This window comes from Nycticebus coucang, chromosome 6, assembly GCF_027406575.1.
Source record: "Nycticebus coucang isolate mNycCou1 chromosome 6, mNycCou1.pri, whole genome shotgun sequence".
NCBI classification, from domain to species: Eukaryota; Metazoa; Chordata; class Mammalia; order Primates; family Lorisidae; genus Nycticebus; species Nycticebus coucang.
This window is the reverse complement of record NC_069785.1, coordinates 6,385,065-6,406,906: the sequence shown is the minus strand read 5'-3', so window position 1 is coordinate 6,406,906 and position 21,842 is coordinate 6,385,065. Positions and strand designations below refer to the sequence as shown.

Sequence of the window (21,842 nt, the reverse complement as noted above, 5' to 3'; positions counted from 1 at the left end):
AACTTTGTACGTTTGGTCAATTACTGCAGATGATTATTCCCCAGAGAAGTTAGGTTTGGTCCCTACTGAAGGTAGAAGGATAAATTTCAAGGTTGGAAGAGGTGGCTCACTCCTGTAATTCTAGCACTCTGGGAGGCTAAGGCAGGAGGATCGTTTGAGTCTGAGACCAGCCCAAGGAAGACCCCATATCTACTAAAAAGAAATAGAAAAATTAGGTAGGCTTGGTAACGCGTGCCTGCAGTCCCAGCTATTTGGTGGGGAAGTGGGGCAGGCTAAGGCAGGAGAATCACTTGAAGCCAGGCATCTGAGATTGCAGTAAGCTATAAAAAAAAAAAAAGGTCAATTTCAAGTAAGACCCTTCTATTTATACAATCCTGCAGGCCTGGGTTTGGCTCGGCAGTAGTCCCAGTCTTGGAAGGATTCTTATTTTGACCATGAACTAGAACAACCAACAATCTTTTGCTTTTGGGTCAGAGATTTACCTGAAATGCACTAAAGTCAAATGTTTTCCCCAAGGGAAAAGTAACCATTAGGTTCTGCAAATGCTTTGGCCAATCCACACAACCCTGCTCCCCTCTGAGGGACTTTGCTTTAACACCAAGTGGACATTTGCTCTTACATCCTGGCCCCCAGGATTCTTTTTTTCTACCATCTTTATAAAGTGATGTACTTATTTGGTTGTGTCTGAGATTCAATCATTACGGCTTCAAGAAAATGAGAAGTTAGAGCTTTGTGTATTTAAACCAAGGATCCATCACTGCGATCCAATGTCCATTCCTAAGTTTGGTATTGTTTTGTAAATTAAGAAGATCTGTTTAGAATAAATTTAGGATAATCACCTAAGGAAAAGCTTAAAGAAAAGTAGAAAAGAAACAAGTGTTTGTTCATGGGTGTGCCCCAAGGTCTATGACTCCCCCTCGCCCTGGGGACAGAGGGCCAGAAAGAGCCCTGCCAGCAAGGGAAGAGGCCAGCCAGGGAATCTGCAGCGACTTCTGAGGGCAGATGAAATTTCTGTCTGGAAAGGATGCAATGCCTCTCTGTAGTTCACCTCATCATTTATACCCAGCTTTGGTTTTGCAATAAACCTACAGAGCCTCCCCATTGGTGAGGAGGTCATTCAGCAAGGGCAAAATACCAATTCTGAATTCATGAATTGTATAAATTTTCTCCTTACTTGGTTGGGAGGGGAAATCTAGATGATCCTGCACGTGAAGAAAAAAAAATCAACATTATCTATGTGTTTTAAAGGGTTACTGAATAGGCTCTTGTGAAATAAGTTGTTTCTGTCGCTGGTGAGAAAAGAAGCTCTATCACTCACATTGTCATTGGGGTAGAGGACCCGGGAGATGTTCTCAGCCAGGTTTCGGTCCAGCACGGCCTGAATGTAGTCTCCGACGTTAACTGAGGGGAATGTTAGAAAAACAGTAAGTTGACAAGCCAGGTGTTGTTGTTGGAAGCCCCTTGGCTTCACCTCTTGTTTGCTGCATGCCATGTGGGAGTCCTAAAATTCCTAAAAACCCCAAAGGGAAATGGATTTCAACAAACCCTCATGCTGGGCTCCACTGTAGAGTCTGAGAGTGCTGAAGGATTGCTTTAAAAGTATCCTTCCTACGTGCTCCACACACTGCCTGCTTAGTCACTGAAGAGTTCAGATCATAAACCCACGGCTTTTCTCTCTCTCTCTTTTTTTTTTATTGAAACAGTCTTATTTTGTCACCCTAGGTTGAGTGCTGTGGCGTCACAGCTCACAGAAACCTCAAACTCTTGAGCTCAAGCGATTCTCTTGCTTCAGCCTCCCAAGTAGTTGGGGCTACAGGCACCCGCCACAATGCCTGGCTATTTTTTTTATTTAGCAGGCCCGAGCCGGGTTTGAACCCACCAGCCCCAGGGCATGTGGCTGGTGCCCTAACCACTGAGCTAGGGGCGCCCTAGCCCCGAGGCTTTTTATTCAAGCTCAATTTGGTCCTAACTGGCCATCACTAACATTAAAAAGCCAGACATAAAGAAGCCAGGCCCACGCCGTGCTCACAGTCTCTGAGGTTGAAGTCGTTGGGAGCCCGGGCAGACCAGAGACGCATGGTGTTGACCGTGTTGTTCATGTACCCTGGCACCGGGGTGTCATACGGCAGGGCCAGGATCACCTGTGGGTGTGGACAGAAGCAGCTGCTCACTGTTTCCAAAGTGGGATGACGCAGGATGAGCAACAGGCTGGGCGTCTGCAGTAGGATTCCACCCCTGGCCCCACCACCAACCCAAATTGGGTGAGGCCTACAGCAAGAAGGAGCCAGGGCTGCAGAGGGTATGAGAAGCCAAGTGGCTCCCTCCTGAAGTGCCACAGTCTGGTGGCTGGAACCATCTGGACCGAGGGTCCTTTGGGGCATTTGCATGTTAATTTCTCATGTAGCCTGCTGCCCCGATAGAGGTGCAGTGGGAAGGCTGACTTGGAAAACGTTTATTCATGTCTGTTTCATGTTTCAGATCAAGCCGCTGTTCTACTACTAATAAAACATGAGGTGCCAACAAAGTGGCACATGTGAATCTGTCCCCCCACCCAAATACAATTAGGATAAGTTTTGTGTAGATGTTTCCCATGATCTGATTTCAAATTCAAAGAAAATCAGCGGAAGGGAAAACGTATGCAAATAGAACATCATGTATGATATTTAAAATGTTATGCTAAATTTTAAAAAGTTGCATAGAGTTTTTTAGTGATTCCTACAGTGATCTGCAAAATAGCTGAGTTGGGTCTGGAGGGAAGCTCTGGAAAGTCTAGCTCACACTTTTTGACAGTTGCTGACATGGAGAAGAGCGGGAAGAGGAGCTGTGTTTCAGACCGCACCTACAATTCATGGGCGGGATGACTCATTTCCATTTCCTGCCTCATCAGACTCAAGGTCCCGGGAAGAAGAAGGACAGAGTAATTGAATCGGAGGACGCTGGACATCAATTAGTGAAACCCACTCACTTTGGACCTGAGGGCGTTGGAGCTGAGGGAGGTGACTTGCCCAAGGTCACTGTCATGGCAGGGTTGAAACCTAAGCACTGTCTCTTTAATTTGGAATGAAGCATTGTAGCCCACGTCAATCACAGATAGTCACCTTTCATAACCACTATGACCTCAAAGTAATAAACCAGCCTTATTTAAATATCTTTCATTGAGGAATAAAGACCTCTGGAAACTTGTAAAGCAAGTTGTGATCCATCAGGGAAAGCCATTTACAGAGTGGGGTTGAGTCTGGGTTCACACAAGAGTCTGACTCTCCTGACCTTGAAACCTAAGTGAGGCAGCCTAAGAAGTCACAGCTCAGCTCTTCTTTCTGAGAACTTCAAAGAGGACTTGCTCCCTCAGGCTCTTAACGAGGCAGTGCTCTTGCTGGGATGCTCTGGGTGGCTGGGAGTGATATGGCCAGGACCCCTCTGATGGGCAGTCTGGTGTCTGGGCCCGGAGGGCTTGGCCACTTGGCTAAAGCTGCTCTGCAGTCCAAGGCTCCCCCTGCAGGTCTATTCCCTGACTTCCTTTACAGGTGGCACACCTGTGTCACAGTCTGAAGACCTCCAGCTCCCCGGCTCCCTCTCCTTCACCTTTCACGGCCCCCCTCACGACCCCACTTATACTGCCCCTTGTCTGAAGTTTGCCTCTTGGACTCCCGACCAACTCAAGGCTGTGCCATTTCGGTTTACTGGGTGCCACCCCATGCGTGCGCAGAGTACATCTGGCCTCGGGCTCTCTGTCCTCATTACCCACTAGTCTGGGCCTGATTCGGGCGACGGCTTTGACCTACAGAGCTGCATGGGCTGGATCACCTCTTCCCCATGACCTTGTTTCTGTGGGCAAAGAAATACTCTAAGTGAATTTTTGAACACATTAAGGAACTAGCTGGAGGGGCTTTGTAAATACAAGTTAGCTTAGAGTGGGGCCCTCAATGTAAACAGATGCTCCAGGATTGATTATGTGAACTGCCTACCCTCAGATGGGGTCAGGAGCCACTGATGGAGGTTTAGGCACCAAAATCTATACCAAATACTTTCTAGTTTAATATCAAACACATGTGTGAACCTTTGGGCGACTAATGTGTTTGCAGCTCTCCTGATGATATTTGCAGCTGAGTCCAACTTAGACTGTGGTCTGCTGTTTAACAAAAAGGGGAGAAAAACCTCACTCAAACAAGAACTTATCTTTAAATCACAGCATTAATTTACTCTTTATTCCTTGGTACTTTAAATGTGTGTTTTTGTTGTTGTTGGTTTTGTTGTTTTCCCTATTTCAGCTTCTAATCCATTATTTTATATACTAAATGAATTTATGTTATGATAAGAAGACTTTAAAAATGTCTTGTTTTTCTCAATTCTGAACAGCTCTACATACATTGGCAAAATAAACAGCAATTAAAAAAATCAGCTATAACACAGGTCTTGGCCCTTCTGAGGTAAAATGCAGCCTTTGTTCACACTCAGTGACCCACCAACCAAGTTCAGCATTACAATCCTGAGTTTTACTCCTAATTTTCATAAATAAGAACCTCATTTACTTTTTTTTTAAGTTTTTTTTTTTTGTAGAGACAGAGTTTCACTTTATTGCCCTCGGTAGAGTGCCATGGCGTCACACAGCTCACAGCAACCTCCAACTCCTGGGCTTAGGTGATTCTCCTGCCTCAGCCTCCCGAGTAGCTGGGACTACAGGTGCCCGCCACAACGCCCAGCTATTTTGTTTGTTGCAGTTTGGCTGGGGCTGGGTTTGAACCCACCACCCTCGGTATATGGGGCCAGCACCCTGCTCACTTAGCCACAGCTACTTTATTTTTAAGTTTTAAAAGAATGTACAGTGACAAATATTTTCTAGCCTAAGACCATATTTATTAAACAAATAATTCTAGGGGCACCTCCAATGACCAGGCAGGATGGTCCAGTACAGGAAACCACAACCACCACTGTCATGCCCTTGTTCGGTGACAGAGTAATACTCAAACTTAGTGGCAGGACAAATACTTGCCCGTGAAGTGAGCACACGTGCTCTGACACCAGCGTATTCATGTAGAGGCAATACACAGCAAAATAGCAGAGTGCAATTTGCAATATTTTGCATTATTTTTCTGACTTCACAATGAATAAGAGCTTTGGTAATCCTTTGAATACTTCAGTATTAAAATATTTATCCCTGAGAAATTGTAAGTAAATGTGCACATGGGGTGGGGTGAGGTATGACATTTAAATTTATTCAATTTTGCTATTAATAACTTCATATAGAAACAGAAAGCTAAGCATGCTGGGTATTATAGAACTGATAATTCTGATAAAGCTGATTGCAAAATGGTCCTGGGTAAGTCACTTGACATTGGGAAAGTCATTTCTCTGTCTCAGCTCCTTTTCTCCAAAATGATTGGAATTTTGCACTAAAGAGAAGTCACAGATTTATTCATAAAAATATACTCTGTGATTTTACACACAATATACTATACTTAATGTCATATGTACATTAAGCTGTGTGTTACTATCCCTGGTGTTCTACTGAACCGAATGCTTCCCATGAAGACACTGTGAATACCTGGGTGTCGACCCACTTGGTCCCAGTCTTGGTGAGCTCCACTCTTCCATAGAAGTGCACTGGCAGCATAAACTCAGGGCGGGCCTTCTCCCACGGGTTTCCATGCCTGAGCCAATCGTCTGCCTCTTCCACCTGCAGAAAGGATGCGGTATTGCTTAGAATTTATTTTCCAGGAGATGTGGACCAAGCCCTTCAATTATATCAAATTAAAAATATCTTTTACTGAAACAACACAAAGAATCTTGTTTTGGCAAGAAAAAATTTTGGTTCTGTCAATCTCAATTCATCTTTTTTTGTTATCTTACAGGCTAAGTCAACATCAACAATACTTGCCAATAGGGCTCTACAAGTCTCATATGAATTGTTACATTGACTCTTCATGGCAACCCTATGATTTCTCCCTGAGAAACTGTAGTGGTTCAAGGTCACACAGAGAGTAAAAGGGTAGAGCTGAGATCTGACTGTAGAGCTGAGATCTGACTGTAGGTCTCTGTGTTCCAGTGGAGGTTCTTTGGCCTAGAATACACTCCATCAGCTATGAAATGCTCCTTGAGAGAACACTCCCTTAACAAAGCTTATGTTGGCTGGGCACCCACAGTGTTTACAGTGCCAGCCACATATACTGAGGCTGGCGGGTTTGAACCCAGCCTGGGGCTGCTAAACAACAATGACAACTACAACTAAAAACAATCAGGGGTTGTGGTAGGTGCCTGTGGTTCCAGCTACTTAGGAGGCTGAGGCAAGAGAATTGCTTAAGCCCAAGAGTTTGAGGTTGCTGTGAGCTGTGATGCCATGGCACTCTACCTAGGGTGACATAGTGAGATTCTGTCTCAAAACAAACAAACACCAAAACAAACAAACAAAAAGCTTATGTTGGTACACGTGCAGAACACCGTCACATCTTGTAGTCTTTGATAACCTTGATCTTTATGTCATTTTGATTTGATAACTACCCAGTATGGTTCATTTTGAAAGTAACTAAGAGAATACTAAGAGGTAAGGAAATTATTTTATTGACAATTTCAACATTTTCCCAGGCATTTATTTCACTGTATAACAAAATACTTCTTATACAGATTTTAAAATCATGGTTTCTATTTAGGGTATCCTGGACATCAAATGAATTTTAGTTTGCAACTAACAAACAAAACCACCAAAACAAGAACAACAACAAAAACATATTTGGGGGATGTATTTTTAAAAATTTTAACAAGGAAATGGTTGATGTTTACCAGTTGATAAGCTTGCTAAGAGTATATGTTAATAAAGAGAAACTCTATGACAACTGAAATGTCATTATCAACAAAGGGACCAGGCAAACTACTTTACGCTGGACTTGGGCAAGGGCAGATTGGGGTTTTACCATACCAGGCGATGTGAACACTGCTTCCTGCAACAGGAAAGAACCGTCAGCCTATTTGCCTCATTCCAGCACTTGGGCTGTCGTAACACATATCTCGGGGGGACTGTGTGAAGCATTGAAGACATTGAGGCAGAAACAGTTTTCCTTTGGGAAATCACGTGGGCGGACAAGACGTTTGCTGCTGAGAAATGCAGCGGGGTTGTACACTGCTCTGCCAACTAGGAGCCTGAAGTGCTGTAGTAGGGGGTCCTGCGCGCCCCCAAGGAAGTCAGAGGCTGCGTTTGCACTTTTGAGGGTACACACATATGTACCCTCAAAGTGCAAAGATGGCTTCATTTTCCCTGCCAAATAATGTTTGGTTTTAATTTTATCTATAGGAGACCTTATTTGCTTGCTATTCTTTGAGTCTTTTGCTGATTTGGTAAAGAATCAGTGAATAGTTCCCTCAGGTTTAAAGGCGTGTTTCTGAGGTGGACTGAGAAACACACAGTTCGTGACCACAAGTCGGTGTGAGCAGGTGCGAGGAGAAACACAACTGTCCTGGGCTGCCTTCGCTGGTCCACAGAAGCTGGGGGTGGGATGCACGTCCTCTCTGCCTCGCTCTCCTCCAGTGAACTGACCAACTGTCCCGAGAGCCTGGACTTCCCCGTAGATGGGGCTCCTGACTGCATGAACATCCTCTCAGGGCCACCCTGGCTACAGCAAGTGTGGCTCTGAGGGGTAGAAGAGCTGGCCGGGGGGAGGAGACTGACCACTGGCCTTGGCTTCTCCATCTGGAATCTGGAGCCCAGCCACCTGTGCAGAGAGGTCAGCTCAGGGGCTGCTGGTGACTGAATTCTAAGAAACGCTCTTCCCCTCACCCAGGGGATGGAGAGCACGAAGAACCAGGGAACATCAGCAGAGTCAACAAACTTGGCTTTTTTCATGACATAAATAATTGGAAAATGTCTCCAGGGCATACCAAGAAATCAACAATGGTAACTGGAAGCTGCTGGGTAATGTGAACTGTGCGTGACCGGCTGTCACAGACCTGGCGTGGCTTCTAAGAAGAGAGGAGATTCTAGAGACTCTGTTTGATTCAACTCCGAGATACGTACTGTGAACGCCCTTCTCCCCCGAACTTTGGAGGGACTGTTAAACTGTGGGAGGTTGTTCCAATCACCTTTTCTCCTCCTACTCCCAGGGACCATTTTCATAGAGGGCTATGGCTAATCAGCCTTCAACTACCCCCTTTAGAGTTCCCGGTAAATCTAGTATTTTAATCATACGATTATTTTCCTCAAGGGGTTCAAATGAATACTTTATTATTGCGAATTTTCCTTGTAGAGACTCAAAATTAAAGGTCCATCAACCTTAAAAAAAATATTCCTAGCGGGCGGCACCTGTGGCTCAGTGAGTAGGGCGCCGGCCCCATATGCCGAGGGTGGAGGGTTCAAACCCAGCCCTGGCCAAACTGCAACAAAAAAATAGCTGGACGTTGTGGCGGGCGTCTGTAGTCCCAGCTACTCGGGAGGCGGAGGCAAGAAAATGACGTAAGCCCAAGAGCTGGAGGTTGCTGTGAGCCGTGTGACGCCACGGCACTCTACCGAGGGCAGTAAAGTGAGACTCTGTCTCTACAAAAAAAAAAAAAAATATTCCTAGCTTGTGGAATTCTCTTTTTCTTTTTTGAGACAGAGTCTCACTCTGTGCTCTCAGTAGAGTGCTCTGGTGTCATAACTCACAGCAACCTTAAACTCATTGGCCCAAGAGATCATCTTGCCTCAGCCTCCCGAGTAACTGGGAATACAGGTGTTTGCCATGATACTCAACTTTTTTTTTTTCTTCTTCTGCTATTCTTAGTAGAGACGGGGTCTTGCTCTTGCTCAGGCTTGTCTCAAACTCCTGAGCTCAAGCAATCCACCCAGCTTGGCCTCCCACAGTGCTGGGATTACAGGTGTGAGCCACTGCGCCCGGCCCCAGCTTGAGGAATCAGCCTTCTCCAAACGTGCTATTCATTGCCAAAGCAGAGATGTGCGTGGCGGGAGCCAGTCCTACTCTCAACAGCATGGTGCATTCTTGCAGGTGCTTTTTGTTTTTTTATGGAAGTGGTTTCTTTTTTATGGTATGTTACATATTAGGTCTGCCCTTTAAAATCCCATCCCGGTAAACAATGGAAATGAAAAGTAAAATTATACTATGCTCTTCTGATTTCAAGTCATAATGAAAGAAGGGATAATGGTTAACGGGTTTAGCTTGGAAATATTTTGCCCTAGCAAAACCTGTTTGGTCTCTCTTTTTTCTTCTAGGACACTGGAAATACACACTTCTTTGCTCTAATAAAAGAAGAAGGCATGTTTTGTGGAATAAAGGCCATTTACAAGGAGCAAAAGTAGGTATGATAATAGTGACCTTTTGCAAAATTTTGGGGAAAACGTACTTGAGAAGAAAATTTTTTTTGAGATGAATTACTGAGTTTCTTTTAAAGCTTACGTGCCACAGTAGTTAAAAGAAAGAAAATCCTTAAACACTCTGGGGTATAGTGAGTACCGCACAGTATAATTTCAAAGATTTAACATGGACATCTTGTGTTGTTTGGGCAGGTTCCAGTGGGCTAGGCACTTAGCACGGAACTCTAGGTTAGTTGACTGGGAAAGGAAACTAACTAATTATTAATTTTTTATGATTATAAAATACACATTCCTTATGGAATACCAGCTTGTATAAAAGAAAGTAAAAGTCACCATTTACTTCCAGAAATAATTAGTTTTGCTGTGTTTTATCACCTACGTTTCCTTTATCTTTTTAGCCTCTTCTGTACAACTGAGGTCACATGAGCCACATAATTCTATCTCCTCTTCTTTCTTTTCAAGTAATATAAATGAATTCCCATTATATAAAATTGATACAAATATAATATTAATGGCTACATGAATATTTTACTATAGATACATATCACAATTTATGAACCTGTCCTCCTTTTCTTAGGCAGAATTAGCATTTTTTTTTTCTTTTTTTTTGTGTGTGTGGTTTTTGGCCGGGGCTAGGTGTTTTTTTTTTTTTTGGCCGGGGCTGGGTTTGAACCCACAACATCTGGCATATGGGACTGGCGCCCTACTCCTTGAGCCACAGGCGCCACCCATTAAGATGTAAAGTCTCCATCCTTTCTTTTTTTTTTTTTTTTGGTTTTTGGCCGGGGCTGGGTTTGAACCCGCCACACCTCCGGCATATGGGACCGGCGCCCTACCCCTTGAGCCACAGGCGCCGCCCCCGGGGCTAGGTTTGAACCTGCCACCTCCGGCATATGGGACCGTGAGCCTACTCCTTGAGCCACAGGCGCCACCCCAGAATTAGCATTTGTGTGCCAGATATTTTATATATTTTCATAATAATTCTATGATGTTAGTATCTCTACTTTGCAGATGAGAACTGAGAGTCAGAGAAGTGAGGTCATCTAATTTAGGCAACACACCTCATAAAGTGTGTTTCAAATTAGAAATTAGACACTAAATTTCAACTAATTAATTTTCTACACCATCCTGCCTCCCAGTCCTTAGCAAAGTTTGGAAGTTTAGATTTCACTATGGGGGTGAAAGATTTCACTATGTTCCTAAAATTCTCCTTCCGGGCCTTTTTTTAGTCTGTTCTCTCACTATATGAAACCTTTTCTTGCTATAGAGTGTGTCCAAGTACGGAGGGGGGAGGTCAAGGTGACACTAGACTTGGTCTCACTGGTCGTCTCCCTCCCTCTGGCACCCTGGCATCAGCTGCAGCCTAGGTCCCCCCTTCCAATCGCTGAGCACCAGCGTGGTCGATCCATCCTGTAAGTGTAGGAAGGGCTCATAGAACTCAGGCTTTTTGGAAATTGAAGCCTTATTTCTTTGTCAATGTTGTGTGTATGACACAAAGACAGGGACAGAGTAAGCTTAAGTCACACCGTATCTCGGAAAACTCTCCACACTAGGGCAGACTGTGGACTCAAGAGCTACTAGAGATAAAAGAAACCAATACCCAAGTATCTGGTTTGGCCATGCAAGGTAACACTAGTGGCGTTTGGATGACTTGTGTTAATTTCTCTGGAGCACTATAATTGTATATCTTAAATATGGGCCAGATTTATTTGACATAACAGCAAGATTGCCTGATCTCAGCTTACGAAAACAATTAGGACCCTTGGCTTATGTATCTTATAAAACAGGAGCGTTACAAAAGCAAGACTTAGCATAGAAGAGAAAACGGAGGGTGGACTTGGGAGTCTGGGGACACAGACTCACTGCCAGCAGTGTGTTCGCAGGTAACACCACTATCAGGAAATTGCGTTTTCTCACCTACAAAATGGCAACGTGCTACCCGACCTCAGGGTTCTCATGTGTCAGAGACGTGCTCCTCCGTGGTGCATGGTGCAGAGTGCAGGTCACACGATGCAGGTGTCCACGTGCTGGTGCTCAGTGATACGTATTTTCAGAGCCTTCCTGAGAGGCAGGCCTGTGCTAAAGTGCTGTGGGTCTGGTGGGGGGATGCTGCCAGGCCCTCTGCTCTTTGGGAACATGAATTCCAGAGGGGAAAGATGGACAGTTCTCACTGATCTCAACCACATGCCGGGGGTGGAGGGAGGGGGAGGACTTAAGTTAGAAGAACTTAAATGGTAACATTTTAAAAGATGGCTCACATACCTGCCATCCATCTCGGATCTTCTGATTGAAGATTCCATATTCATATCGGATGCCATATCCATAGGCTGCAAGTCCCAGGGTTGCCATGGAATCCAAAAAGCAGGCTGAATTAAACAAACACAGGCGACAGGCAGAGGCATTAAGCTTAGACACGCTTTCCCGTCTGTCCCTAAAAACCATGGCAGCCACAAGACATTATTCTACAAGAAACCACATTTATATTTTAAAGCACAGAGATGGTGGCACAATGGGTTTTGATTTTTTTTAAATGACATTTTTCTAATTATACTATAGAAAAAGTAGAAAATACCACAACGTACAAAGAAGGAAATAAATAGCATCTTGACCTCACCATCTGAAACCTCCGGTGTGGACGTGCTGGCTTTCTGTTTGAGAACAGATAAGGACACACACGTGCTGCTTACTACCCCATGCCACCCTTTCCAAGGGAAGCTCCTCCAGGATCCCTGCTGGAAAGACAGCCCCAGGAGAGTGTGATATGACCAGGTGCACATACGACTCAGTTCTCCTAGTACCTGGCTCATGGAATCCCACTGTTCACATGCCAGGTGACCACATGCTGCAGGGAGGCTGGACCAGAAAGTGAATCTTGCTTGGTTGGTCCAATCCTCCAAGCCAGTCATATAAATCTGTTTCCTTCAGCCACGATTGCTTGGGCATGGGCATACAATGAGATTTAACCCAACGCGAGGTGCCAGGAAGTTGGCTGGGTGCAGAAGACTTATAGGGAAGATTTTCCCTGCTGCCACCATTTTTTTCCCCAAGGGAAAGGGGAAAAGATCACAGAGACTAATCGTGCTCCTGAGTGAACTCGTCTCAGAATGGCCCAGCCTCTGCAGTGCTTGTTCTGTGATCACACAGGGCCTTATTGCTTGAATCTTTTTCTTCTTCTTCTTTTTTTTTTTCTGTTTTTTGCTAGTTTTCTGATGACAGAGCATCTGATCTAGAACAGCCAGCCAACAGGCTAGGCAGGAATCCACCTTGGGGCTGGGTGCAAACTAAGGGGTTAGTCTAATCACATAGTCCTTCTCAGGCATTCCAACAAAAATACACAGAGAAGGAGGAAATACATGGCAGGAATTAAATCGGGAAAGAACACTGAAAGCAGTATGTCCAAGGAAAGGGGCAGAGTCAGGTTCCTGAGATAGAGACCAGCAAACCCAGTCGGCCGGGTCTGCCGGCCCTGCCACCACCTCCAGGGTCGGTGACCGCACGGCCTGCTCTGTGAGCTGGGGCTCCGGGGCTTCCCGTGAGTCCCGATCTGATTATCCTTAGAGGCTGACCTGAATGGGGTGCTAACTGACATGAGATCATCCAACGAGAATTCTGGGCTCCATGAATCAGTTCACTATGTTATCTTATTCATCAATGGAGGAGGTCAGGAGCATCACTCACAGAGCGGGGTTAACCTAGTCACAGGTGTCACTCAGAGTGGGGTTAACCTAGTCACGAGTGTCACTCAGAGTAGAGTTAACCTAGTCATGAATGTCACTCAGAGTGGGGTTAACCTAGTCAGGAATGTCACTCAGAGTGGGGTTAACCTAGTCATGAATGTCATTCACAGAGTGGGGTTAACCTAGTCACAGGTGTCACTCAGAGTGGGGTTAACCTAGTCACGAGTGTCACTCAGAGTAGAGTTAACCTAGTCATGAATGTCACTCAGAGTGGGGTTAACCTAGTCAGGAATGTCACTCAGAGTGGGGTTAACCTAGTCATGAATGTCATTCACAGAGTGGGGTTAACCTAGTCACAGGTGTCACTCAGAGTGGGGTTAACCTAGTCACGAGTGTCACTCAGAGTAGAGTTAACCTAGTCATGAATGTCATTCACAGAGTGGGGTTAACCTAGTCACAGGTGTCACTCAGAGTGGGGTTAACCTAGTCACGAGTGTCACTCAGAGTAGAGTTAACCTAGTCATGAATGTCATTCACAGAGTGGGGTTAACCTAGTCACAGGTGTCACTCAGAGTGGGGTTAACCTAGTCACGAGTGTCACTCAGAGTAGAGTTAACCTAGTCATGAATGTCATTCACAGAGTGGGGTTAACCTAGTCATGAATGTCACTCAGAGTGGGGTTAACCTAGTCATGAATGTCACTCACGGAGTGGGGCTAACCTAGTAATGAGTGTCACTCATAGTGGGGTTAACCAAGTCACAAGTGCCACTCACAGGGTGGGGTTAACCTAGTCACGAATGTCACTCACAGAGTGGGGTTAACCTAGTGATGGGTGTCACTCACAGAGTGGGTTAACCTAGTCACGAATGTCACTCAGAGTGGGGTTAACCTAGTAATGAGTGTCACTCATAGTGGGGTTAACCAAGTCACAAGTGCCACTCACAGGGTGGGGTTAACCTAGTCACGAATGTCACTCACAGAGTGGGGTTAACCTAGTGATGGGTGTCACTCACAGAGTGGGTTAACCTAGTCACGAATGTCACTCAGAGTGGGGTTAACCTAGTCATGAATGTCACTCACAGAGTGGGGCTAACCTAGTAATGAGTGTCACTCATAGTGGGGTTAACCAAGTCACAAGTGCCACTCACAGAGTGGGGTTAACCTAGTCACGAATGTCACTCACAGAGTGGGGTTAACCTAGTGATGGGTGTCACTCACAGAGTGGGTTAACCTAGTCACGAATGTCACTCACAGAGTGGGGTTAATCTAGTCACGATTGTCACTCACAGAGTGGGGTTAACCTAGTCATGGGTGTCACTCACAGAGCGGGGTTAACCAAATCAGGAGTATCACTCACCGAGTGGGGTTAACCTAGGCAACAAAGAACGAGGTCTCAGTTTCTAGGTAAACACAGGCAGGCTGCTTCTTGTTCTCAGATGTGAACTCCACTGACACCTGCTGTCCCCTCAGCCCACGGGAAGCCCACTGGATGGTCTGATGATTAACTTCAGAAGGATTAGGCAAGTATTCCCCAGGCAGTGTTCCTTTCCATTTTGTTTATAACTAACAGGGATGTTAACACCCACTTCCAAGAATTGTAGTAAGGATGCAAAAAATTGAAACTGATGCAAATGGTTTTCTAGTAACTCAAAAGTAGTGCAAAAAAAGATTTTTGAACCATTTCTAAATGAAAAAAATTATTTTCATAAAGTACAATCTGATACATATGGTAGCATTTTTATTATTAAATTTAAATTTCACAATACATTAATACATTCTTTTTTCAAAAATTAAAACATTAGAAACAAAAAAAATTAAAATACTGGAATCCCCTTTGGCTGCTACCCGAGTTCTGCACTCTTTCTTGAGGCGGGGTCACAGAGAGTTGTCATGTTAACATTTAAAATTCCAGACCTTTTTCTCCAGGTGTATGAGTGTGTGTACACAGAAACACAGACACACACACACATACACTGGCAATTTGATTTTTTTAATTGGAGGTCTATCTAGGGAAGTACATGCAGGGCAATTTCATGCTTTGGCAATTAGATTCTTTTTAATCTTTTGCTTGTACAAACAACACTGTGACAACATTTTTCACACACCTCCGTGTGTACATGTTTGCCTGCTTCTCTAGAGTAGATATCAAGAAGTGGGATTGCTTTGCTATAGGGATGCACGTTTTTAAATTAATGGAGCTGGTATTTTATTTTTTTGCGTTTTTCTCTGTATTTGCTGAAAAATCATTCCCTGGACAAAACCAAAAACCTCAAATTGCATCTAAATACAAAATGGACATTAATTAACTGAATCATACCAATATAATTGCCTACTAGTCAAGCAAAAAGCAAGTCAATGGTTGAACAACGTGGTCAAACCACTCTGAGCGTGTGACCTTAGCAACTGTGAGCAAATAACAGTGAAGTAAAGGGGCCACTTTGGAAACCCTTCAGTGCACAGGAAGGATCTGGTTACCTCTGAGTTTTAAGCAACATCTCCAAGAGTTTTAAGCAATGCTTTTCTTGTTCAAGTTCCCTTCTCTAGTGTTTGTCTAGAATTGGTCAAATCACAGAGCAAACTCAGAACAAACACATCTACAACAAGGCTATACCTTGCCGTTCTTCTGGGAAGCCTGACTGTTTCTTTTAAGCACAGTCAGAAACATGGGAAGACATCAACTGGCCAGATCATATTACACACTGATGATGTCCCTTACCAGCAAGCCTCCCGAGACCGCCATTGCCAAGTCCAGCATCTTCTTCAATTTCCTCTAACTCCTCCATATCCAATCCAAGCTGGTAACGAAAGGAAACAACGTTGGTAGCAGAGGCAGACGCAGGCCATGTGAGAGGGGACAGCCCTTTCCTACAGCTCTAGCTCAGGCACTTGGGGTTATCTGTGCACGGAAACTAGTACCAGATCCCCAGTGGCACGTGCTGGCGGCAGACACCAACTGCAGGTACAGGCTGTACAAGATGGTGAGTCACAGCATGGAGAAGATGTGGCTCTAAATGTCCACTATGGTCTCTGCTGCTTCCTCGCTGTATGACCTCCCCATGCCTCACGTCTCTTATTTGATCTCAAATTCCTCAGCTCAAGCAATCTATCTGCCTCAGCCTCCTAAAGTGCTAGGATTACAGGCGTGAGCCACATTGCCCAGCTAACGTCTCTTATTCGAAAAATGTGGAGCTGCCAGTACCAACTTCATTAAGGATTGCAGGGAATTAAAACAAAGCATTCAGAACTGCTATTGAACAGACATTCCTTGGAATGTGTGAGCTGTTATTATTCAGAGATTTGTGTGTGTACTGTAGGAACAGTCCTGTACCAAGCTGACCTTAACTGGACTGAGGGATGTTGAAAATGACCAGAAAGTATAAGGTCAGATTTTCCAGGATGGATCAAAAGTTCATCTTTTCATGACCGCAGCATATTGACTCAGTAGGGTCAAAAGTTGTTAGCCCCAAATCAGCTTGTGAGTCATTCTGCCCCTCAGACCTGGGGCCTGACAGTCAGGGAAGCCTCAGTCCTGAGGCATAGCTAGATAGGACTAAAATCCTCCCCTTGTCTTGAGGAGGGATGAGTGGCTGTGGAAAGGCCAAGCAACATCTGTGAACTTGGCCATGGATGGGAGTGGCTGCCAGCCAGCTCCTTGCCCCAGCCTGTTGGAGATCACGCAGCAGAGCCCATGAACCCTGGAGCTCTGCAGCCCTGGAGGCCAGTGTGGCTTGCTCATCTTACAGTGTGGAAACTGCTGTTCAGATAAACCACGTGGCCTATTCCACTTGACTAGATGCTAATCTAGCCCATGCGTGGTGTAGCTAAAGGGTGGTCTGTTGTGAAATGACTGGGTTCTTATCTGAAAATTAGGCAAACTATGAAACGGGATTTTTTTTTTTTTTTAAATGGAAAAACAAAGAATGCACTATTTGAAAACATATTCACTAGACCTCACGGTGCCTGATGGTGAGCCCAGTTTCCATGGAACCACTTATTCAGATCCCCACCTTCATACCCAAAGCTGCTTTCTCACCTCAATCTTGATAGTAAGTCCTACAAGAAGACAAACCTAGTCCTCTGTTCGCTGCTGAAGGGACGCTCAGATTTGCTCATGGGTGACTAGAGCTTCCCGGGGCCCTTGTGAAGCCAACTGCAGGTGAGACTGATCAGGAGAGTTTACGTTCTAAAAATGTAAATCTAAAGTGCAATGTGAGCACTGAGCAGGGGACACAGATCACTTCTTACCAACTGGTTGTTTGCTGCTCCAAGGGAGGTATATTATTTTCAGCTGACCTTAGAGGATGACAAGAAAAGGGAGGTGGCACAGAGCTGCCAGGTTTCCTCACAAGACAGCCCTGCCTGGCCCACGGGAAGGACTCATGACGGGACAATGCTGTGTCAAGGGAAAGGAAACAATCTCCACAGTGTCTCACTTAGAATTTGCCTTTGCAAATACACATTCCCCCTTTCCACCACATCAAAAAGGGTAAGGACTATTTGTTTTTAGTGTGGAGATATGTAAAGCTGAAAAAAGAAACAAATATATTTGTGAAAACAAATGAGCACATTGGGCCTAAGGCCTCAGGCTCCTCCTTTAAGGAGGAAGTGTATTTTACATACCATTAAGCAAGAGAGAAAGTATGTCAACAGAACTTTAAAAGCCTGTTTTCATGTATTGCCTCCACAGATATGAGCAATAGTCAAATTTTGATCCTTTTTTTTTTTTTAAAGAGACAGCAGCAGACCAAAGAACAGCTTGTGATTCTGAGAGCAGAAGCCTCAAGAGCAGGAGCCACTTTTAAAAGGCTTGTTGGTCTAATTTCTAAAATACAATAATTTGCTGGGGAATATGCTGTCAAAAAACTTGGATTGCAAAAGAAAGCTACCATGAGTCAAGCAGTTCTCTAATTTCTTTTTCTGGTTGTTTCTCTTAAGTCGGACATTCCCAGTAATGTATGCTTCTGATAGGTTGTGAGTGCTGTCTCTCTAGAGACAATGTCATTTTTATTTTATTGTGCTATGTCCCCGAGGGTCCTGAAATGAAGTTGAAGTTTAAAGGGAGAGGGTGAGAAATAGGGGAACAAGGTACCTGGTAAATGGCCTCGTCACAGGCATTTTGCAGACCAAGGTTGATCATGGTGTTTTGTAATGTTCGGCCCATGTAAAATTCCAAAGACAGGTAATAAACCCTCTGAAATTAAAAAAAAAGAGAGAGGTCATGTTCCCTCTATGAGGGCAAACTGACTCGTCAACATAGAAACACAACAAGGCATCAGACCACCACTAAGAAACAAATAAACAAGGTTCACGTCCATGGCCACGTACAAATGTTACTGACACCGGGCTTGGGAAAACCATTTTACACACTATTTTTGGCAGTATCTTGGTTCAATAGCTTTTACCCCCAGGGAGAAAAAAGCAAACTCATCCAACTAATGAGATTCTGTGGTGTAGTTTCTTTCCCCCTGCTGTTCATGAGCCTCATGAATAAAGCATATGTTTTAGACAAACAGAAGTTAGCCTACCATAGCTCATCATTGACTCGTGAAATATTTGTAGGACAGCTCTGTGGGTCTGAGTCAGGTAGGTTGACTACGACCATCTCAAGTCATCCAAGAAACAGAGATTAACTTTCACGTACTCCAAGGCTGATGACTGCAAAGAATTTTACAATTGATCCTAAACTAAAATTATTCTAGAAAGCCTATTTACTAGTTTCTTCTGAGTAAAAAGACTACCCGTGGTTAATGGGTGTTTGTTCTTGTTGAAATGGGAAGATATGATAACAGATATTTTAAAAATATTTTTTATTGTACTTCCGGCATTAATCAGGGGACTTGGGTACTTCTGGGAACAGCAGTGAGACTAAGACTTGCAGGACAGGCACAAGTGGGCACAAAACACGCGGGGGGCAGAGCACTGCAAGTTGGAAGCAGAGGCCCAGAGGGCAAGGTAGGCGCCAGAGGGACAGGCAGGAGCTTTCAAATGCTCTATTTAGGATGCTGGCGGCAGTGGCAGCCAGTGATACCGGAGCACAAGACAAGACGTGTTGCTTTAAGAAATCAAATCAGACTACCATACATAGACTGAGATGGGATAGCACACCCAAATGCCTTCAGGAGCGAGGCCGAGAAAGTAACTGAGTCATTCAGGCTACGTAAAACAATGAGGAATATGGGGCCAAGAACTGGAGCAGCTAAGTCCCGCCCAAGGCACTGAAAATGACACGGCTGAAAGATGTCTTGTTGGTCAACAGAATATGTCTGTTATCCGTGTTCGTTGTTAGGCTGTTTCACCACTTCTGGAAGCCAGGTCTGCAGCACTTAGAGGTCCGCAGCAGTAGACTGGCAGCTAGGGCCTCGTCAGGCAGAATGTGAGGATGGAGAATAGGTTAATTTCAAGGGAAGCTGCAGAAATAAACAGAATTTGGCAACCTGTTGCATGGGAATACAGGAGGGAGTCAAAGGTAAGCATAAAGTTTTGAGTCTAGATGACTGTCAAGATGGCAATGACATCACAGAAACAGCACAGGAGTGGAAAGAATAATGATTTGAGTTCTTAACACACTGAGTTTGAGGAAAGAGGAGGATCTAGGTATGTTCACTAAGCACCTGGAAATCTGGGAATGGAGTTTGAAAATGATTTCAGACTAGAGGCTGGGATATGGGATTCGTCTGCACAGTTACTAGAGGGCAGGGTAGGTGGGAAGGAAGCTTGGGCGCACCTACCGCTCCCCCGTCACGCTGTGTGTAGATGAAGGACTGTCACAGAGGACACTTGATTAACACGTGTGGAAACAGAACAAGCTCATCCCTGTATCCCCCCTGCATCACTGTCAGAATACCAGGCTTATACCTGTGCTCCAGCAGAAAGGGAAGTCCCCAGAAGAAAGTAGCCACCAGGAGACCACCAAGTACCAGCTAAGCAAAACCTACAAGGCTGTACTGTGCTCCACAGTGCCAAGTGCTGGGAAGCTGGGGTGTGTGTGTTTTTCCAAATTATACTCATTGGTCCACTTTTGAGCTTAAACATTTTAAAGGAAATTTCTTTCTTGAGACAGGGTCTTGCTCTCTCTCCCAGACTAGACCCAATCATGCCATGGTGTTATCATAGCTCCATGCAACTTCCAACTCCTGGGTTCAAGTGATTCTCCTGTCTTAGCTTCTTGAGTACCTGGTACTACAGGCCCTATTAATTCTCTTCTTTCTCTCCCTTCTGCCCTCTTCCCTTTGCTTCCATCCCTCTTGTTCAGGATGTCCTGAACTCCTGCCTTCAAACGATCCTTCCACCTCAGCCTCCCACAGCGTTAGGACTACTGGCGGCAGCCCGCACACCTGGCTAAAGTAATTTTTAATTCAAAATGCAATATGGTGTACTTATTAACATCCCTTTTTTTGCAAAAAAAAAAAAAATACAGTAAATATATGTATAGGCAACGTGCTTTCTAAGGATGCTTTTTAGCAGTTTATCTTGGGGTACAGGCCTAGGCCTCTGGGGCCAGGGAGGGTTATTTTCCATTTGAAAAGCTTTGTTACAGCTGCAATTTCTTCCTAGGAGATTTTACTTTCTTTTTCTCTCTTAAAAATTCCTACAGGAGTTCTTGGGCACCGGGATTATGGCCCATCTTTTTCTTTTCCACACTTTTGCATACTCTCAACAATCCTAATGAATGTTCACTGGCGTTTCCCGCTGACTCCAGGACGCATCCGGGTCTTGCACACTCTCTCCTCTGCCCCCACGCGGCTTTTCCAGTTTTCTCTCCCGAGACAAACCCACACCCACCTCGCAGTAGCTGCCAGAGCCTCGTCTGTCACCGTCGCTCCGCACACAGCTCGGCACTCCTCCCTGCCCTCCCCTCCTCCCTAGTCCTTTCCATCTACCTCGCGTCCCCTTCCTTCTGTGGGCCCGAAGCCCCCCGGAGGAGCTCTCCATTCCAGCCTCCACCCCCACAGCTGGGGTCGGTCTCCAGGGGGCGGTCCCGCCCTTACCCCCTGGCGTCAGCACGGTGGGGGCTGGGGCGACAGAGCTCTGCGCTCGGCGGCGCCCCGCCCCTCCCTCCGCCCACACTCCCGCGCCCGGAGTTGCGGGGACTTCCTACAGTTCGAAACCTCGGATCTGTTCCTGCTCCCTGAACATGAGCGCCACCGAGGCGGCACTAGTGTCTGTTTCGCTCAGGGCTGAACGTCAGGAGCTGAGAACAGGGAGGACACACCGGGCAAGGGGCTGCGGTCGCCTCTGGATTAAACGCGGTTCGGAAAAGTGTGTGCAGCGGCCCGGCGAGCGAGGCCCGGGCTTCCGCTGCCCGGGCTGCCCCACGGACGGCACCGGGGTTTGGGCGGCGCGCTGTTGGGCGGCACCGTGGACACGGAGTGGGAGGTCCGGGTGGCCCGCCCAGCCTGGCGCTGCCCACCCACGGCCCACACGTGTTTCCCCCGACTTAGGAGCTACGGAGAAGGACTGGGGGGGGTCACTCTGGAGGGTGCCCCGCCCTCGCCTGGCCGTCCCCAGGGTGCGTCGCCAGGGTGCTCGGCGCGGGTACCTTGGGGCACTTGTCGTAGTAGTACTGCTGCGTGCGGATCCAGCGGCCCACCAGGTGGTCCCGCACCGTGTGCGCCAGCGCGAAGAAGTAGTCGCGGGGGGTAGCCACGTTGCGGTCCTTGACCAGCGTGAAGTGCAGGTGCCGGTTGAAGCCCTTCTTCAGCTCGGCCACGTTCTCCACGCCCACGATGCCGCGGATGCTAATCTGCCGCCGCTTCTCCTGGTCGGTCAGCGGCTTGGCCATGGCTGCGGTGGCGCGCGGCGGGCAGGGGACACCGCTGGCCGCGCCCGCCGCGCCCTTAAGGCGCCGGGAAGTTTGGGGTCCGCCCCCGCC

General features: G+C 46.0%; 2 protein-coding genes across 2 annotated transcripts in view; one reads left to right on the top strand and one right to left on the bottom strand.

Moving 5' to 3' along the window:
* Positions 1–11,541, top strand: part of ABHD12B (abhydrolase domain containing 12B) — a 58,537-nt gene extending 46,996 nt beyond the window's left edge. Inside the window, exon 14 of the mRNA XM_053596235.1 lies at positions 9,191–11,541. Coding sequence (XP_053452210.1) covers positions 9,191–9,277 — 87 coding nt within the window. The 3' untranslated portion in view covers positions 9,278–11,541. The remainder of the gene's footprint in view (positions 1–9,190) is intronic.
* The window catches only part of PYGL (glycogen phosphorylase L), a 38,513-nt gene extending 16,671 nt beyond the window's left edge, over positions 1–21,842 (bottom strand). Inside the window, exons 1-7 of the mRNA XM_053596234.1 lie at positions 21,510–21,842; positions 18,060–18,161; positions 15,687–15,765; positions 11,555–11,658; positions 5,543–5,674; positions 2,030–2,141; positions 1,319–1,401 (exon numbers count right to left, since the gene is read on the bottom strand). Coding sequence (XP_053452209.1) covers positions 1,319–1,401; positions 2,030–2,141; positions 5,543–5,674; positions 11,555–11,658; positions 15,687–15,765; positions 18,060–18,161; positions 21,510–21,752 — 855 coding nt within the window. The 5' untranslated portion in view covers positions 21,753–21,842. The remainder of the gene's footprint in view (positions 1–1,318; positions 1,402–2,029; positions 2,142–5,542; positions 5,675–11,554; positions 11,659–15,686; positions 15,766–18,059; positions 18,162–21,509) is intronic.